The following is an 18,939-nucleotide window of genomic DNA, read 5'->3' as shown; positions in this document are numbered from 1 at the left end:
TCAGCCCCAAGCCTGTTGTACTTTTTGGGACGATCTCGCTGTCCCGCTCTTCTTAGTCAGGTGACCTTTACCATGGTGTCCTTGTGCATGGGCGGAAGGGCTATAATGAACACGTAGAATCACAGTGGTGCTTAGTACAACGAGGGACATGAAACGTGGGTCCCTGAACACTAGATACAGCTGTTTTTCTTGCCTCTGCCCACTCTAGGCCTCCTGGAAACTTCTTCCAAAGTCAGCCCCATTCCTCAAGGCCACCTTAGATCCTGCCACCAGGAAGTCACTTCTCTCCCTCTCAGCTCCCAGGCCGTCAGGGTCCCTATCCTACAGCGATCTGCCTGCCTTACATAGAGCAGTTGGTGCACCAGGGCAGTGTGTTGGCCCTTTTGTGCCCGGTCTTTCCTGCAAAGAGCTTGGGAACTCATCTGATGAGTGGGTAGTTGGTTGACCAAGTGCCTGGTGGGAGGATAGCAGTTTCCTGGAGCATTTGGGCTGTGTAGTGTACCCTGGGAGTGAAGCCTTGGGTTTCCTGTGGCCCTTGTCTCACGTAAGTGTGTGAACTCGATCTAGCTGTCCCTGAAACTGGTTGTAGCCTTTCTTCTCAGAGTCTTTCAGATACAGGTGGGTTCTTCCCGTTGGATCCCATTGGACCTCCCCCAGGCCAGGCCTTTCCCCTGCAGCCAGATGTGCTGGGTTTTTGTGCTTGGTGATATGTAACAGTTTAAGTACAATACAGGTGTATAGTCACCCTGTGAAACCCACTAAGCAGGCCCTTAGGGATGGGAGTAGGTTAGCAGTAAACCAGCAAATCCTCTTTTGTCTTAGCTCTTATTGCAAATCTTGATAAAATGAATATGTTGCTGTGCTTTCCAAAGAATTAGTAGAGTATACAGAATATAATTGATTTTGCTTGTGATCATTGAAGATCTTGATTATCATTGTGGATCTGTGGCATTATTTCCTTTGTTATTTACATTAGCTTAGCAGAATCAAGTATTTGCTGGCACGGAAGGACCCTGGCTGCTGCTGGTACATCACTGCCTGTGGCCTTCTGCCTGTGATGCAGTGCCATGGGCAGAGAAATTGCCAGAGAGTGTAAGTGGGGCCACTTGGGCAGAGCTGCTTCCTGGTGTCTGTCTTCTTGGTGTTGTCCTGGTGTCTGGGCCTTTGGCTGATATCACTGAGAGGGCCAGTGGGGTCAGATGTGTCCTTTTCTAGATCACACTTTACTGGGAGCTGTCTTTTGTCCCCAAACTAGAACCCTGTTGTCCCCTTTGTCCCTCGAGAAGTCGCAAGAGGCACAACCCAGAGAGAGAACCAAGAGCATGGGGGTACAGGGAAATGTCATTCCAAAGGCCGAAACAAGTGGCGTCTGTGCAATTAAGAAATGACACATGGAATCAGGGAAAAACAGGTGCCGAGAACCTGAACTTGGAACGGTTACAGAGAGATCAGAATGCTTTGTAACTGGCATTAACTTCCTGCCTTAAGAGCCATTCCTGGGGCTCCTGGGTAGCTTGGTTGGTTAAGCGTCTGACTCTTAGTTTTGATTCAGGTCATGATCTTGGGGTCCTGGGATCGAGTCCCATTTCGGGCTCCCTGCTCTGCAGGAATCTGCTTGGGATTCCCTCTTCTCCCTGCTCATGCCCCCTAAAATAAATCTTAAAAGAACCATTCCCTTGCACCCCATGTGGCCTTGAGGAGACCATGGAGTCAAGCTGTGGGATGAAGGAGGGGACTGTTCAGAGTTGGGAGGGCATTGGGAGCTGCCCTGGCTAACTAAGCATGCTGCTTTTGGGTATCAGAACCCCACTGTATAGCATAGTTATTAGTAGTTTGTTGTAATTGTGCTTATCAATTGTGTGTGTTAGATAGTTAGCAAAAGCTCTTTAGCTGGCTTTATAAAGTCTGAGTTAAAGCCTCTCTTCAGCTATTTTCCAGAAGGTTCCCTGTACAGGATGGAGTGCAGCTGATGACCGGACTCATCATTCCAGTGGGCAGACTGGTGGCAGCACTTCCAGGGCAGTACATGGAGCAGCTCTTTTTCTTCTCTGGGTATCCCATACCTCTAGCACAGCTAGAGGTGAAACTCTGAGGATTTAAATGGCCTCCTTAAAGTCACATTTCTGCCCTAGGCACTGGGAGCCCTCGTGTCATGTCACCTGTTGGTGCCCAGCACCCAGATTTCCTGACAGTGGCCAGCAGCACTGGTGCCAGGAAAGAGTGTAGGAATCACAAGCGACATTCACATTCTCTGCCATACGAGTGTCATTCTGCTGGGCCATCTGGCTGGCAGTAGCTCTCAGCCAATGGCGGGATGTTATAAACCTTGCTTGCTGAACATGGCACCAAAAATCTTGAAAATTAACTGCAAAAATAAAATCAAAGCTGGCTCTGAGGTGGCATCTCTTGGCCTGACATATGCAGCTCCAGTGATGCTGCTCTGCGTTGTTGATAGATGCCTCTTACTGGTTTGGTTTTCCCTGGGAACTGCTTTGGCATCTTGTAACTTTTCCTTCTAAATTCCAGGCAAAAAACATTTTGAGAGCTTTTTGGGAGTTTTATTTGCTAATTAAAATGTGAGAAGGGAGCACAGCTACAGGTAGAGTTCTAGTGCAAGCCACAGCTGTGATTTAAAAAAAACCCAACCTGACAGTTTCAAAATGAAGTTATTAGCACTTCACCTATAACTGTGATAGCTTTTAACTTTCATGATCTGTCTCTTCAGCGCCCCCCCTCCGCCCCCATAGCATACAAAAAAGGCTCAAGTGAGGAAGTTGGAGGATACTTTACCCTTGCAGAAGAGAGTAAGAGCTACCATTTTTTGTGGAACCTTTTTAACTTACAAGAGATTTTCTTATTCTTTTCTGCCATGCAGTTTTCGAGCAATCCTGTGAGCCAGGGTAGGTGGTATATTTTACAGATGAGCAAACCAAGGCTCAGGGTGTCTTGGTGACCTAGTTATTGTAGCCAGGATGGAGCCTGGTCACCTGGAAGTTCTCCAGCTGCTTGCTTCCTAGACCTCATCTGTGTCATAAAAGACAGGGCAGTGTGGAAAAATCACCCACTGTTGGGTGACAAGTCCTCTTCCACTCACAAAATAATTAAATGAAATAGGCTCTGATTCTGATCATCGAATTCAGCTGATTCTCTACCAAGCCCAGTCATATACTCCTAATAACCCTCAAAGCAACTCCATCCCAGCACACAAGCACTAGCTGGTTGGCTTGATGCACAGCCTGTGTCTGCCTGCAGATGTTTGTGGCCAGGATAGCCCAAATAGAGAGAGAGAGAGAGAGAGAGAGAGAGAATGAGAGCTGCAGGGTGGTGGATGGCTTTGCCGCCAAGCATTTTCCCAGAGAAGTGGAAGGGAACCGTTGCCAGAGTGGCTGGTGCCCTAACAAATTGATTCCTGCCAAACAATAGAAACAAATATTTTCAACAGACAGAAATTTTGGCTCCTAAAGCATTCAAATTAAAGGCTTTATTTCTGAAACAAATACTTTAGGAGGAAAACGTTTACCAGCATAGATGAGATCAGAGTTATTCCTTCTGGCAGCGGCGTAATTATTTTTTGAGATTAAAACACGTTTTTCCTGTCCCTGCTTCATTTTTAGCCTGTGACCTTCCCTCCTACTTGCTGGAGAAAGTCAACTGTATTAAGCTGGGGCTTGGGGAAGGGGCCCCTACGTGGTTTACTGCAGAGAGCTTCAGCTTCCATGGAGATGGTCTCCCAAGTCTGGATTCAGATCTCAGGTCGACCCCTGACCCTTTCGTGGTGCACTTTGGGCAAATCTCACCAGCTACCCGTCAGTTCCATCAGTCCGTTAAATGTCAGTCTTGTAACAGTGAATAGCATCCCCCTCAGAACCCAGAGAGTCATTCTAGACCAGCACTGTGTAATGCATTGATGGAATGGTCCTTGTGTCATCAAGTGTAGTTGCCTCTGGCCCTCGAAATGTGGCTACTGCGATGGAGAAACTGAATCTCTAATTTCAGCGGACGTAGGCACATGTGGCTAGTGGCTGCTGTGGATAGGGCAGTTCCCACTCACCCCCCTCCTTCAATTAATTGGTCCCTGGGTCCAATTACTTGGTTGACAGGCCCACCTGCTAAAGATCTCTCTGTATTCCAAATGCAGCTATGGGGGGCTCGGGGTGTCTGCTCTGACACCCACCCAATCTCCTGTCCCGCAGCCAGAGCAGTGGGGCCGTACCCTCGAACTAGACAATAAACCCCCAGGCCAAACCTCCGTGGGTGTTGTAAAATCGTGACAAGGTCTCATTTGGTTTTATTTTTATTATTATTTTTTTTAATTTTTATTTATTTATGATAGTCACAGAGAGAGAGAGAGAGGCAGAGACACAGGCAGAGGGAGAAGCAGGCTCCATGCACCGGTAGCCCGATGTGGGATTCGATCCTGGGTCTCCAGGATCATGCCCTGGGCCAAAGGCAGGCGCCAAACCGCTGCGCCACCCAGGGATCCCTCATTTGGTTTTAAAATACGCCTGCCTCCTGATGTGTACTAAGTGTAGGAAGAACAACAGAAGTCAGGGAGTCGAGGGAGCTATTTCCTAGGCATTTTTTAGCCAGGGTGAGTCACTTACTTGCCCAGCCTCAGTCTCCTCATCTGTGACATGGGATTAGCAAAGCTCCTGTGGCTGCATCTCTTTCAAAATCATTCCGAGGCCCACAGGTTGGGGGCGGGGGGTGCCAATAGGTGGAACCTCAGCAGCACTCTTTGGTCCCCAGTGCTGTGGCCTGGGGGACCTCAGAGGAGGCAGAAGATGAAGGCACTCAGCGGAGGAGGCCCTCGGAACAAGCCCCGGGAGAAAGCAGTAGTGAGCCTAAGAAAAGAGATAACGAGACAACAAGAACAAGGTGGAAGGGCTGGGAGAGGAGGAAGGAGGCTTCCTTGGGCTCTCTGGAGAAGTCCAAGAAGAGAGGGGGCGAGCCCTCCTGCCATTTGGGGCCATGTGTGTCTAAAAAGTGAAGGTGGGTAGGGCAGAATTTATTTTTGTTTCGTGATACAGCCAAAGAGAGGAGCGGTAAAGAAGGCTACTTAGGAAACAGGCATTTTTATAGCTCAAAACTGGGCAGATATCCGCAGTTTCCCCTGGCTTGGTCAATGTGTAAAGCAGAACCTCCTTGTTCGGGTGGAAGGTGTCCCTCCATCTTCTCTGCAACCAGCGCCAGCCCCGCGGGCCTCCTCCCCACCGCCGGTGCTCAGATCCATCTATGTTTCATTATGCATCACCGAGACGCCGTCTCTCACGTCTCACTGTTTAAATGAGAGTCTGGCAAGTATTCTATGTAGCGCCGTGCTTGTTGGATACATCTGGCATTTTTGTCTTTGCCTAGTGGGTTTGCAATGGGGTGCAAAACAACAAAAAAACAAAATCTTGGTTCTCTGTTGAAATTTCTCGATCCCGAGGAGTTCACAAAAAGGGTTGGTTTGAGAACTTTTGTACTCACAGCCTTTGTTAGGCCGACGTATTTGTTTTTTATGCACTTTTTATTTTCTGAGCCAGTAACGCTTTCACTTGATTCAAAATTCTGCTTAAAAGTAGACACTGAGGCATCTTGGCCGCACCTCGGTTCTCTCCCATCCCCGCCGTCCCCGGGGGTGTAGCCTTCAGCCAGAGCTGCAACAGGCAGCAAGTTTTTTGAATTTCCTAGATTAGGAATTAATCCCAGGTCACGTCCCAGAACTGGGGAAATATTGAGTATGTATTAAACAACCAATACATACATACATACACACATAAATAAAAGTAAATGACCGATACCATCTTCAGAGTGAAAGGAGCACAAGGGAATAATCTTTATATGAGGTGGGATCTGCTTGAATCGGAAGAGAGGAGAAACTACCATAGTCCTTGTAGTGAGTATTTTATCCTGTTTAATCCTCATGACAGCCCCGTGAGATGTGTATCAGTGTCCCCACTTCAGGTTAGAGAGCTCGGCTGGTCGCAGAGCCGGCAGGTCCATATGCACACCAGTCCCCCAGCACCCTGCCCCACGGGCACCTCCTCCCCATCCCCAGCCTCAGAGATTCTGTCTTTCTCCGGGGGTGCTGGACAGCAGGGCCCACCCTTGTGCTGGGAGTCTAGCCATGTGCTCTGGGGATCTGGCCAGGAGGCTGTGTCCTGCTCCTTGGACTCTGATCTCCAAGGTGGGAGAAGACGAGCTGCATTGCCTGGAGACCTCAGCAAGGGCTGGAGCACACAGCATTTCTGACCCAGACCCCAGGGAGCTAGAAACCTGAACTATAGGCAGTCCCTTGCTTGTTCACATGCCCCCTTCTTTTTTCCTGGAGTCAGAGAGCCGCTGGTTGTGATTAACTGAGAGAGCTCACGCTCCTCCCTGGCTGACGTTTACTGAGCCCCTGCCAGGAGCTGGGCTCTGTACATGGTGCTCCCAGAGAGTGCTTTCCCTGCCCTGAGAAGAGCACTCCCTCCCAGAACCCCTCCTGGAGTCCCCTTCTGGGGGCCCGTTTCACAGTCAGGGGAAGAGCCTCCACAGAGAAGCCCGTGTATGCTTTTGCTGCTCCCTGTTTACCCCCGAAGTACTGTCAGGATAGACTTTCCCCACCCCTTGTGTGCCCGTTCCGCATTCTTCGGCTGGAGCTCTGATGAAAGTTGCTTCCTGGGCTGCTATGAGAGCTTGCCAGAGTGGCTCCAGCAGGGAGGAGGCCCTCTTGGGCAAATGATCCTGATTCTTATAAGATGGTACTATTCTAGGGCTCGACCCAGGATCCTTGGAGGCTGAGCAAGAGGGGAGTGTGGGTCTCCTCCAGGCCTCCCTGCATCCTTTCCCATCCATCTTGCCTTTCAAGAAGCTGCCGGCTCTGTCAGCCTGACCCCCCTCCACCCCCTCAGTCCCCATAGTCTCCTGAACTGTTCTAGAACATTCTCTGCCACTCAGGGCCTCTGTGCTTGCAGCCATCTCTCTTTCCAACTGGAAGCCTTGCAGAGTTGTTAAATTTGTCCTCTCTCCTGGTATATTTTGCCTTTCTTTTTCTTTTTTTTTTCTTTCTTCTTTTTTTAAGCTTATCCTTTCATTTAGCAAATATTGACTGCCTACGTATGATGTGCCCCAGCACCGCGTGACGTGCTGACAGTGGGAATTCTGAGGCAAGCAAAAGGCAGGCCCTTTGGAACTTCCAGCCCATGGGGAGACGCACTGAACTCACACACTTGTCCGCGAATATGGAATTGCAAACTGGGGTCGCTGCCACAAGGCACGGTTCAGGGAGCTGGGCTCACTCACCTTACAGTCTCTTCCAGGGTGGGGGTAGAAGGGGATGGGGTCGGGGAAGTGGTATTCAGTTGATCTGATGGTTTGATGGAGGGGAACAGGGACAGGCCTCCAAGCAGAGGGAACAGCTGGTGCTGAAAGTTCGAGGACAAGGAGTGGACCCAACCCCTGGGGACAGCAGAGGAAGGCCATTGTGCCCTGTCATCTTATCTGAGGCCCCCTAGGAAGCCATTGGAGGCTCTGAGCAGGGAATGAACAAGCTCAGATCTGGGCCGTGCCATGGCATGTCTTCTCTCTTGCCTCTCGTAGAAGGTGTGTGCATGTCCTGGCTGTCCTTACAGCTCCCCCTGCTCCGTGCTAATTGAAACCCCCAGGGAATGCTGGGTGTCTAAATCTTGCATCAAGCTGCACTCCTGCAGCTCCCGTACAACTCCAGGATCCTGGCTTTCCTGCCTTTAGCTGTGCTGTTTTTCTCATTCAGTTCATCCACTGCCCCTCAGTGGGTGGGGTCTCTGCTGGAGTTCCATCTCACTCTGTGGCAAGTACTGCTTCCCGAGTGGGAGTACTCACTGCTGGCCCCCAGCTGCCATCACATGACTACTGTAGCTGTGACCCAGACCTCGGTGGGACTTGTGGTGAAATCAAGGATCATGAGCGGGAAAGTGATGAGTGAGGACCAGATGTCTGCAAAAGGCACTTGGGACACATGGGGTCAGCCTCAGTCCTCTACCTAAACTTAGAAAGTAAGCGAAAGTGGTAGTGTTCCCTTCGTGTGTTCTGCAAGGTTCTCCTTTAAATATCACACACCCAGCAGTGGAACAAAATGCACTTCCTGCAGCTCTGTGGGGAGCACCGTTCTGAGAATGAGGGGGCAGGCAGTCAGTGGTCCTTATCTGTCTATCAAAGCCTGCTTCCCATTACAGGGAAAAAAAAAGATTTAGAAAGATAAATGTATACTTTTTAGCAGAAGTCATTGCAGTCAGTGCTCAGAATTCAAAAGGTATGAAGGGAAGAAGGGAAGAGGACCTCCCTGCTGGCCACTGGCCCGCTTGTCCATTCTTCTCCCAGGATAGGGAGTGGTACCCGTACCTTGTACTTGTGGAGTCTCCTAGAGGCATCTCGTGTATATGGAGCAAATGTGTGGAGCACACATACTGTCCTCTTATGGTGGATGTCTTGGTCACTGTTGGTGGACATGTTTGGGGAAGTGGACTGTATGTTTCCATGTTGGCGTGTTCCTCCTGTGTCTCTGCTACCCCCACCCCAGGGGAGAGGGCTGACCAGGCTCCTGGTTCCTCAGAGCCCTGTTCTTGGTCTCCCACAGTGCTTACCCCACGGGTTGTGCCAGGGACTCTGTGAGCCCTGGAGAAGGAGAGGGAGGAGGGGAAAGAGGAGGAAGATAATGGGGGATCAAGGGTGACCCACACATAAGCCCCAGCCGAGATGGGTACCTTTTGAGAAAACTTGGAAGTCTTGCTGGAAGTTCTGTTTTCCCCTTTGAAACCTCTGTTTTGGTTCCCCTGGCTGGATCCCTTCTGTCCTGGTGCCCTGTCATGCCTGCCAGCTTCCTCGGCAGGACTGTGGGCACCTGGACGTCAGAGTCAGCTTCTGATTCATCTGTACATCCCTGGCGCCCCTGGCCTGGGTGGCAGACGGAGTTCAGGCCTGAGGTCAAGCGCGTGGCTCTGATAGTACAGAAAAACTCTCTTGATGGAGCACGTCCCATGCCACAAATTGAACATGCTTTATCTTAGTTATCTCCAGAGAGGGAATGTCATTTGACTAAAACCACACAGGTTACAGCCGAGGTGAAGCCCGGATTCCAAGCCGGGCTTTTCCAAGGGCACTGTCTGAAGGGTCTTCAAATTTTTTTTTTTTAATTTTTATTTTATTTATTTATGATAGTCACAGAGAGAGAGAGAGGCGCAGAGACACAGGCAGAGGGAGAAGCAGGCTCCATGCACCGGGAGCCCGATGTGGGATTCGATCCCGGGTCTCCAGGATCGCGCCCTGGGCCAAAGGCAGGCGCCAAACCGCTGCGCCACCCAGGGATCCCCTGAAGGGTCTTCAGATGTCCTACGTAGGGGATGGGCATTTGGGCTGGGGATGTGGCAGGAGGCTGGAAGGTGGGCTTGGGCCTCTTGTGGGGGTGGTGGTGGACATGAACGACCCTGTCTAGCCAGAGCAGCTTCGTTTGGCCACTTGACCCCTGTTGTTGGAAACAAAGCAGAAAAAGCCCCAGGGACTGCCCCTTACAGAATCTGGGGTGCCTTTCCTTATTTTGTTTGAGTCCTCATGGTTTCACTGATAAAGCCATTTTGAATTCGTATTCAAGATTTTCTATTTGATTAGTTTGACAGGTAAGCCTGAAAGAAACACCAGATAAACTCACTCTTTGGTTTAAGGTTACAGACAATAAGTAAAGAATACTTTCCTTGCTTTGCTGAAGCAGTTGGCCAGGTACATTTCTGGCCAGCCCAGGGGTGCTGGGGGAGAAGGAGCAGGGAGGTGAGGCAGGCCTGTCCTGGGGGCTTTAGGGGAGGAGCCTCACAGACACTCCACAGGTATCCCCACATCAGTACAAAACAGCTGACACACATACTCTAAAGGTGAGCAGTTTCTTTTCTTTTCTTTTTTTTCTTTTCTTTTCTTTTCTAAGATTTTATTTATTTATTCATGAGAGAGAGAGGTAGAGAGAGAGAGAGAGAGAGAGAGGCAGAGACACAGGCAGAAGGAGAAGCAGGCTCCCCGCAAGGAGCCCGATATGGAACTCTATCCTGGATCCCGGGATCACGCCCTGAGCCAAAGGCAGATGCTCAGCCACTGAGCCACCCAGGCGTCCTGAGGTGAGCAGATTCAAACTGATCATTGACGTGCTTAAGCTTCGTTTTCTTTGGGAAAATTTCCTTCTTAAACAGGCAATTATTGTCACTTTTTATTTTCTGTGTTTTCATATGTCTTCAACACTTGGTTGAGTCTGGAGTTCAGGCAGAGAGAAAGTTAAAATGTTAGGAGAGAAAGTTAAAATGTTAGGAGCTTTGCCTTTTGAGGATCTGTCAAAAAATGGAGGAAAGGTGTCCCAGAAATTCTGATCAGTGAAGAAAGCGGGATTTCAGGCATCCCCAGATCTTTGGCAGCCCCTGGGTCTCACTAGAAGGAGTGTACCTATGCACGGGGAGACTCGGCTCTGAAGCCACTGACTAGTCTTGCTCTGGACCTCGTCACCTCCTGGCATTGGTCATCACTTGATGACTCTGAACGAAAATTGATTGCAGTTTCTGCATCCAGGTGCCTGTTCTTGTAAGACACTTTCCCAGCACAATTCCCACCCCTTTTGGCCTAGTTGGAAGTGCCTGTGTGTTCAGAGCCTGCGGGTTTGCTGCCAGCCCTGCCGACTCCCCGTCACTTCAGACCTAGGACTCAGAGATGTTTCCAGCGGGACAATATTTCTAAATCGTTTTGAGGGGACGCCCTCCTCTGCCCTTCCCTGGGAAAGTTCTGGCCTGGGTGAGTGGTGTTTTCTGTAACTGGCCGCAGCCTCCTTGTTCGTCAGCTGGGAGAGTGGCCAGCGCGCAGCGCGTTGTGCAAGAAACAGCTGTTGTTTTGACAAAGGACGGGCTAGCCTCACTTTTTGAATTACCGGAGCGAGTCAAGAGGTCATCTATTCCAGGCCTTTGCTCCTGGGCAGGTGGACATAGAGACCATGAACACGCATGTATGGGACACATGATGTAAGATATATTTCTGTATGTAAATCTGTACTCACATTAGCAGGATTTAAGAAATTAACATATAGTACAGTTTTTCCAATTAGGTAATTACATGCGCATGGCTCACATAGTCCAAAGATGTACACTTGTCCCTTGAACAGTGAGGATTAGGGGTGCTGACCGCTGGCATAGTCAAAAAAAGTCTGCATATAACTTTTGACTCCCCCCAAAACTTAACTACTCAGAACCTACTGTTGATTGGAAGCCCAACAAGTAACATGATTAACTCGTAGTTTGTATGTTACACATGTTATATACTGTATTCCTGCATTAAACTAAGCTAAAGAAAAGAAAATGTTATTAAGGAAATCATAAGGAAGAGAAAATACATTTATGGGATTGCACTATAAAAAATTCTGCCTCCAAACCCATGTCCAAACCCATGTTCTCTGAGGGTTATGTTTGTGCTGAAGGGCCGGTCCCTGCACCCCCCACCATGCCTTCTCAGAGCCAAGCAGTTACAAGTATCTTTTGTGTCTTTCTGGAGACAATCAAAGCTTATGCAAGGGTACGTATGTATAGATACCCTTTCAAACAATATAAGCATTGTTTTTGCACTTTGCAGTTTTTGCTTAAATATATCTTGAAGATCATCCCATCTCCTACTGCATGTGGGACTTTTTTTTAACTGTTGCTGAATGATCCTTGAGTGGAGATGCCAATGCTCTCTTATTGGACACTTCAGTTGGTTCCCAGTTTTTTGCTTTTTGTTTATTTGGGTTCCCCCCAACCTTTGTGAGTTTTTAGTGCTTTTTGGATGTGAGGACTCTACATGCTCTTTTTTTTTTTTTTTTTTTCTTACAAGTGATTGGTGACTCAGGGACTGAGGGCTCTGTATTTTAGGCCCCCACCGCCACCTCCCCTAAACCCATTAAATTTTCTTGTTAATGTGTCATTATATTTGACACTTTGAGAATAGGCAGGCTGGGTAGATAATAAAACAGTATTTGGCTTATGTTTAATAGCTGTGTCTTCTCTGTGTTGTCCCGACAACCTTAGAAAGTCCTGATGTCCTTCAGAAGGACTCAGTGGTGGTTTTGCAGGGGACCCAATCAAAGATCGTGAGCCCTAAGCCTGACCAACCAACCGGACCTGGGGCCAGGCAAGCGCAGCCTGTCCTCGCTGTGCCAATCTGTTTCTGTGGTGGCGGGTGGTGGTGCGGTGTTAAATTTGGGGACCCCTAGTGGTTTCTCATGTGGACCTGCGTATGTCTGCACCGATGGGGAAGGGAGTGTGGCAGGCCCCTGGAGGATCCCCGACTGCCAGCAAGTCCCCCCAAGAGCCCTGGCCCCATGGCTCCGTGACAAAGGTGGGTTTGGTGCCTTCCATCAGGGACCTGCCCTGGGCTGAGTACTTCTGAGTCGGACTTTCTGACGGATGTACCCATGGGGCTCCTTGGCATCAGGCTGGGCTGGACTCCAATGAGAGGGACATGTTGGGACCCCAGGACCCACCAGACCGGGTGCTCTTGCGTTTCTCCCACGGCATGGCCCCCACCGTCCCCGCACTGGTCTCCCTGGATGGGAAGGCAGGGATCAGGGCCGGGCCACCCAGTCACCTCTGTGCCCCCAGTGTCCAGTGGTCCTGGCTGACCAGGTGACACCCCTCCCAGGAAGTAGGGTCCTCCTTGAAAGCAGTCCGTGCTCTTGTTTTTCTCCATGTATTCTGCATCTGCAGGCGATGGGAACAAAACATCGACTCTACTTTTTCTGTCATATTTCAATATTGGCGTTGGTCCCCTCTCTTGAAGCCTCCTTTTATAACTTCTTCTGCTGCTGCTTAAATATAGCTGTCTAAGTCCTCCTCCTTACCAGATTGTTTATATTTTTGAAAAGCCTTCTGCTTATCTGCGATTGCTCTCTCTTCTCCGTCTCCGTCCCCGCATCACCACATTGGTTTTGGTTGCTCTTTTTTTTTTCTTGCCTTCACTCGACTGGGATGTGTTTCAAATGTGGTCTATCAAAATGTACAGTGTTTCCCTCTTTTTTGCAGTAGCTTTGACATCTGTTCTTGAATCCTAGCCCATGTTATTCTTTTGGACTTGTTTGACCAAGATTTGCTGTGATGCCAGAAACACAAGAAGGGGAGAGTGTGGTGGGGGGTGTCTGTGCCCCCCCCCGTCCCTCCCCCCCGTTAAAACTGTCTACGATTTCCAAGCCGACAGCACGCTGGATATTGGCTCCAGAGCCCTGTCATCTTGTCTGGCAGTGGCCCACCCTGCTGAGTACAAGTGGAGTGCCCACTGGGAGACCCTACAGACTACTTGGGTTACTTCCTCCAAAAAGGGAAGCAGGTGGAATTTCATGTGGTGGGTGGAAGGTGCATGGAGGGGGAGACTCACGTGCTTCCTGGGTGTTTGTAGAAGGACTTCCATCTCTGATTTCCCTTGCCTTTCAATCTTCGATTGGGTCCCTGCTCTGCTGGGCCTCAGGGGATGGGCCGTGACATGGAGAAGCCACATGGAACAGCCACGTTGAATCCTAAGCAGAATGTGCCAGTGTGTGTCTTTAGTAACTGAGGCCACTCAGCAAGAAAATGGGCCTTTTGGTGGTTCCGGCAACGTGTCCTTGGGCCCCTGCTGTCAGCCAGGACACCACTCTGGGCCCATCTGCCACAGCCTTGTTTGAAATAGATCCTGTTGGCCTGCTTCTCCCAGAATTTCTGAGGCCAGGGCACAGCTTCTCTGATGCTTTGAGTGTCATTTTGTCGTGTGGGCAGAGGTCCTCAGAGGGGCCTCACAACTGGTGACTCTCAGTTTCAGTGTGAGGAAGATAGTTTGAGGATAACTGTTGTTTCCAGGCGCCTCATGTTCAGAGTTGACTACGTCCTGCAAATCGTCATTCCTGGAGATTGCCTCTTAAAGATGCCTCCCGAAATCAAGTAACAGGTTAATTTGGATTGTCCTGGACATGATGCCTCATGTATATTAAACCCACAATAAATACTCTTAATGAAAGCAAAACCAAGTATCACTCCAGAAGATCCCAGGCCCTGTCGAAGACAAATCGATTGCCCCAATGAGCAGCCCAGAGTAAAGCAGAACCAGGGCACAGAGACGTAGTGAGGGGGAGTGCCTGTCAGGAACAGCAGTGAGCCACTCGGGGTGGGAGGGCGTCTAGGCATTGGCCTGATGCTGGGTTTAGTAAAGAAAAAATGTTTTGGCGTGTTCTGTCATAGAAGTAGCCATGTGTGAGGTGCGCATGGATACACAACCATCAGGCTGTGCTAGTTTGGTGCTCTCGGCCCACCCAGTGCACGGGATGGGTGTGATGGGTGGGATCTGCCCACGTGTCCACTTCCTTCCTGCCACCCCCTGCCCCCTGGCCCCTTCTGAGCCCAGGGGTCTCTCCCATATTCTGGTCAAATGCAAATACGATCTCCTGGTATGCAGTGCAGTGACATCTCCTCCTCCCTTCTTTCTTCTGGACAGAGGGAACTTGATGCCACCGCAACCGTGCTGGCGAACCGGCAAGATGAAAGTGAGCAGTCCAGAAAACGGCTCATTGAGCAGAGCCGAGAGTTCAAGAAGAACACTCCAGAGGTGAGGCTGTAGTCCTGTCCGGGTGTCTTGAGAGGGGTGTCCCTGTCCATGCACATGTTCAGGAGCCGTGTTGTGAGCATGGTGTTCCCAGCACTCTGCAGGTCTCTCTGTGGGTCAGGGAACTTGGGCATTGGTAGGCTGCCTGGACCCATGAAAGGATGAGCTAATTCCAGATGCAGATATGGACCCAATTGGGTGTGTGTGTGAGCACGTGGCTGGCCTGTGGCCCATCCGTGGACTCTGGCACTTGCACCCCTTGCCCACATCTGTTAGAGTGCCAGGCCAAGTCTGCAGGGGCACTGAGTGCTGGGGCCTAGTGGGATGGGGCCTCTTCCCCCGTGTGGCGTCTGAAGGCCATGCCCATCTGAGGGTGCGATGTGCTGATCCTTCTTGTAGAACAGACATTTAGCTTGGTAGGGCCTGTTAAACGCTTCTGTTTCCTGAAATACGCCTTAAAGGGCACAGGAAACATGCACCTCGCGGGCTCCTTTTTCTTCTTGTAAGCACATGTTTCAAAGGCAGCATTTAGAGGGGCTTCATTTTGGGAAACAAACAACTCTCTATTTTCAGAATAAATATTTGGGGAGAAAACGTGGGCAAGGGACGCAGGCGCCAGAGTGTTGGGGAAGAAGCAGCTTGAGTGGTAAATGCCATTTGATGCATTTTTTTTGCAGGGCATGTTTTTTAGACCCTTTCTTCCATAGGGAAGGGGCTCCCAGAACACACCTGGCAGGGGAAGGAAGGTTGCCATCCTGCTTGCTCCTGGCCTTTGCCAGCTGGGCAGGGCTAGCAGTCACTCAGGCTTCTCCTTCTGCACTAAGGAGGGTCTCACTGCCACTGGAATTTCCAGGAAGCTGGGAAGCGTGAAGCTGCCTGCAGGCTCCTGCACCGCCCCTTGCATTTTCCTATCCAGGTCCATCCTTGAAAACTGTGTGGAGTCCCTATGGCCCACAAACTGGTGGAGAAGATAGGTTCACGTAGGCCACCAACCAACCAGAATTCTCTGTAAATAGTGAAGCCACTTAAACCAGAATGGGTGTGGGGTGAGTCCTGTAGGGTACACGGAGGGAAGGGGTATGTGTGTGTGCGTGGGGGGGCGGTTCTGGTGGCACATGTTGGGGCTCTGGTGAGTGCAGGACCTGGGATCGGGAGAGGATGTTGGATTGTCTGTTTGTTTGGAGTCCTAACGCAGAGGGGCCCTGATATTTCTCCCATCTTTAGTTATTTCTTGTGACTGGGCAGATCACTCAGCACCTGAGCAGAGTAACACTTACTGTAGGGGAAACTCTATGAGAGATTAGACATAGAAAAGTGAAGGTTGCTTAGAACTTTGTTCTCAGGGGTTAAAAAAAAAAATCGGCTTGTTGGCAGGAAAGGCATCTTCCTCAGGTGGACACAAAATTGGCCATGTGAGGACAAGGCCCTCGTTCCAGGGTGGACAGTGTGGCAGAGCCAGGGCTGGTGGTGTGCCCACTGGTTTGTACCCAGTGTGCCTATGGCTGGTGAAAACACTGGATTCCCTCATTGTTCCTGGGAAGAAAATGTGTTCCTAGTGTCTGTTGAACATCTAGTGGATCTCATGTGCAGGCTTAGGCACCAGAGAAAAGTCCAAAGTGAGTAAGGTTGTCTCCTGATAGGGAGTTTATATTTTCCAACCTGGCCCTGCCCAAGCGTAGCTGGAAAAGCTCAAGTACAGAGGGAAAGGTGGGCTCTGCAGGAGGCTGGGAGCTACCAGAGGACATGCAGGAGGAGCCACAGGAGGAGCAGGTGCTGTGCTGGACAGAGCTGCGAAGGTTTCTCATTTAAAGGACATGTTTAAATTTAAGTTTCAATTTTATATGTTTTTTAAGATTTTATTTATTTATTCATAAGAGACACAGAGAGAGAAAGAGAGAGAGAGGCAGGCTCCATGTGGGGAGCCTGATGTGGGACTCGATTCTGGGACCCCGGGATCACCCTGGGCTGAAGGTGGCGCTAAACCGCTGAGCCATCCGGGTTTCAATTTTATGTCATTAAATTAATACATTCACAGTCAGTTAATATTATTGCTTATGACTTTTTAACCCCCAAATTGTAATCAATTTGGAGAACATTGCAGTTACTTCAAAAATAAAGTTTTATACATTGCTTTGATTCAAAAAAAAAGTCCCTTGTAAAGAAAAGTGGTTTTTAATTTTAATTTTGTAACAAAACATCCATTCCATATTGAATTAATAATTGAGAGTTGAGCATAAAAGACTGGGGTATTTCTAGATTCTATCACTTTCCATCCAGATTACCTCAGGTGACTTACAGCCTGGTGGCACTGCAGATTACTTAGCCTCCCAAAGTCTCAGTTTTGCCACCTACCCAAAGTGTAATAATAGGGCCTAGCTCACAGGGTTGCTGTGTGTGTGTGTGTGTGTGTATGGTGTGTATTTGTGTGTAGATGTATGGTGTGTATGCATATGTATATGGTGTGTATTTTTGTGTGTATGATATTTGCATTTTGTGTGTTTGTATATTTGTGTTTGTATGTGTATGGTATGTTTTTTGTATGTTTGTATGTGTTTGGTATGTTTTATGGTATATTTTTTTTCTGTGTGTATGGTATGACTTTGTGTGTGTGGCATGTGTGGTGTGAATGTGTGGTGCGTGCTGTGTATTTGTGTGTATATGTGTATGGTATATATTTTTTGTGTGTTTATGGCATGTATTTATGTGTGTGTATATGGTGCGTATTTGTGTTGGTGTAATTGTGTATGTGTCTCTCTGCATGAGGGTGTGGAGGGCTTTGCCCAAGCCTCGCATCTAGAGTCCAGGACGTTTCTTACTGGAATGAACTTGGGATATATACTGTGGAGCACAGTTGATTTATGCTCCTTAAAGTTAGCTCCGAGGACTTTAAGAAAACACAACAAACGCAGGTAGTTTCAGCTTAAAGTATTTAAAAAGTTGGTTTGTGGTAATAGGTGATGATTTTACAGATATTTTGTGAGCACTTTCCATGTGCCAAATGGTTCCACCCTGAGGATACAGTCCTATCCTTGTTCTTAAAGAGTTCCTTATCTTTGTTACCAGCAAGCAGAGCATCCTGATCTGGCATGGTAACGGCTAGGATGGTATAACTGGAATCTTCTGAATGCAGACTTCCCCCCCAGAAACATATTCTTTGTCAGCGGTAATAAAGGTGTAAGCCATGTAGGCCTCTGTAATCCTTCCTGTAGGTAAATGGGGCTGCTTTTTGAGCCTTGGTTCTAATGCTAAGTGGAAAGGACCTGCTGCCCAAGAAATGCGCATGCTTGCCTAGGTTCTCCTGGCTTCCTTGGAGCTCATCCCAGAGCCCCGAGCTTAGAACACAGCCTGCAAGACGCAGGAGGGCCACGCCAGGAGGGCTCTAGTGAGCTGGGGGGTAGGAGACAGGTGGGGGAACTGGGCCACCCCCAGTGTGATGACCAGGGCCAGTGCCTTCCTCCTGCCCGAGGCTGGTGAAGGGCAAAGTTAGGCTGGTGACAGGTACGCAGGCAGGGCAGCAGTAGCTTTCTGGAAGCTTGGCGGTGGTAGAACTGTGTGCAATGTAGGCCCGAAAGCACTTGCCTTTTGCCTTTCTGTGGCTTTGATTAGGGATCCCAGGAACAGGCCAGGATGGCTTCTGATGCCCTAGATGGCAGCTGTGTTGACACAGCCGATTGCAGACCAGATGACCCGGGACATGGAAGCATGCAGGCACTGCCTAGAACTAGTCCAGGATGCTGGGCCAGCTCTGCACTCCTAGAAACAGAGTCCTTTCTTAAAAGTCAGGGACCTTGAAAGGGACGGTGCTAGGGTTTCAGGATTCTACTTTGGAATTCCTTTTCTCTTGTTGTTTTGTCAGTTAAGTTGGCTCCTTGGGCCAGTTAGTCTCTAGAATGTGGCAGTCTCTGCTCGGATGAGCTGTGACTTGAGCCCAGGCATGGTAGGCCCTGGACTGGCGCTCTTACCTGCCAGGCTCTGAGCCTGAACAGGGTGCAGGCCCCTGCGGCGAGCTCACAGGGCACCGGCCTGGCTCTTGGAATAGAAAGCTCTCCTCTCAGAAGAAAGGTCCTCAGTGTTCAGTTTGCTTCCACAGAGAGCAGGGGCTCTTTTTTTGCTCTGTTCCAGCTCTTTTCAGTAGAGAAGAACCATCCTCTGCTGGGGGGCAGGGGCAGGCAGGAGAAGAGGGGAAGCAAAGACCCGGGGTGCAGGGATTTTATCACAAAACCACCCTCAGGGCTCACTTCTGTCCCATCCGTGTGTCTAGCTGCTACCCTGGAATCTGTCTTAGGCACTTGTCTGCCTGCCTTGGCTAGGTTGATTTATGTTTCCTATAGAAGGGGCCACACTGACTGAGCTGCCGTTTGGGGGCTCTCCCTG

The 18,939-nt window shown here is 49.6% G+C and overlaps 1 protein-coding gene across 6 annotated transcripts in view; it reads left to right on the top strand.

The window, feature by feature from the left end:
• The window catches only part of CUX1 (cut like homeobox 1), a 364,561-nt gene that overhangs the window by 64,248 nt on the left and 281,374 nt on the right, over positions 1-18,939 (top strand). For 5 of the 6 annotated variants that reach the window (XM_038539190.1, XM_038539189.1, XM_038539188.1 and 2 more), the window contains exon 2: positions 14,458-14,568. The exons of the other annotated variant lie outside the window; for it this stretch is intronic. In XM_038539190.1, the coding sequence (XP_038395118.1) occupies positions 14,458-14,568 (111 nt within the window). The remainder of the gene's footprint in view (positions 1-14,457; positions 14,569-18,939) is intronic. 6 annotated transcript variants of the gene reach the window in all.

The sequence above is a fragment of the Canis lupus genome, chromosome 6, assembly GCF_011100685.1.
Source record: "Canis lupus familiaris isolate Mischka breed German Shepherd chromosome 6, alternate assembly UU_Cfam_GSD_1.0, whole genome shotgun sequence".
In the NCBI taxonomy this organism is placed as follows: Eukaryota; Metazoa; Chordata; class Mammalia; order Carnivora; family Canidae; genus Canis; species Canis lupus.
Note: the sequence above shows the minus strand (reverse complement) of the source record. Positions and strands in the feature narration are given on the sequence as shown.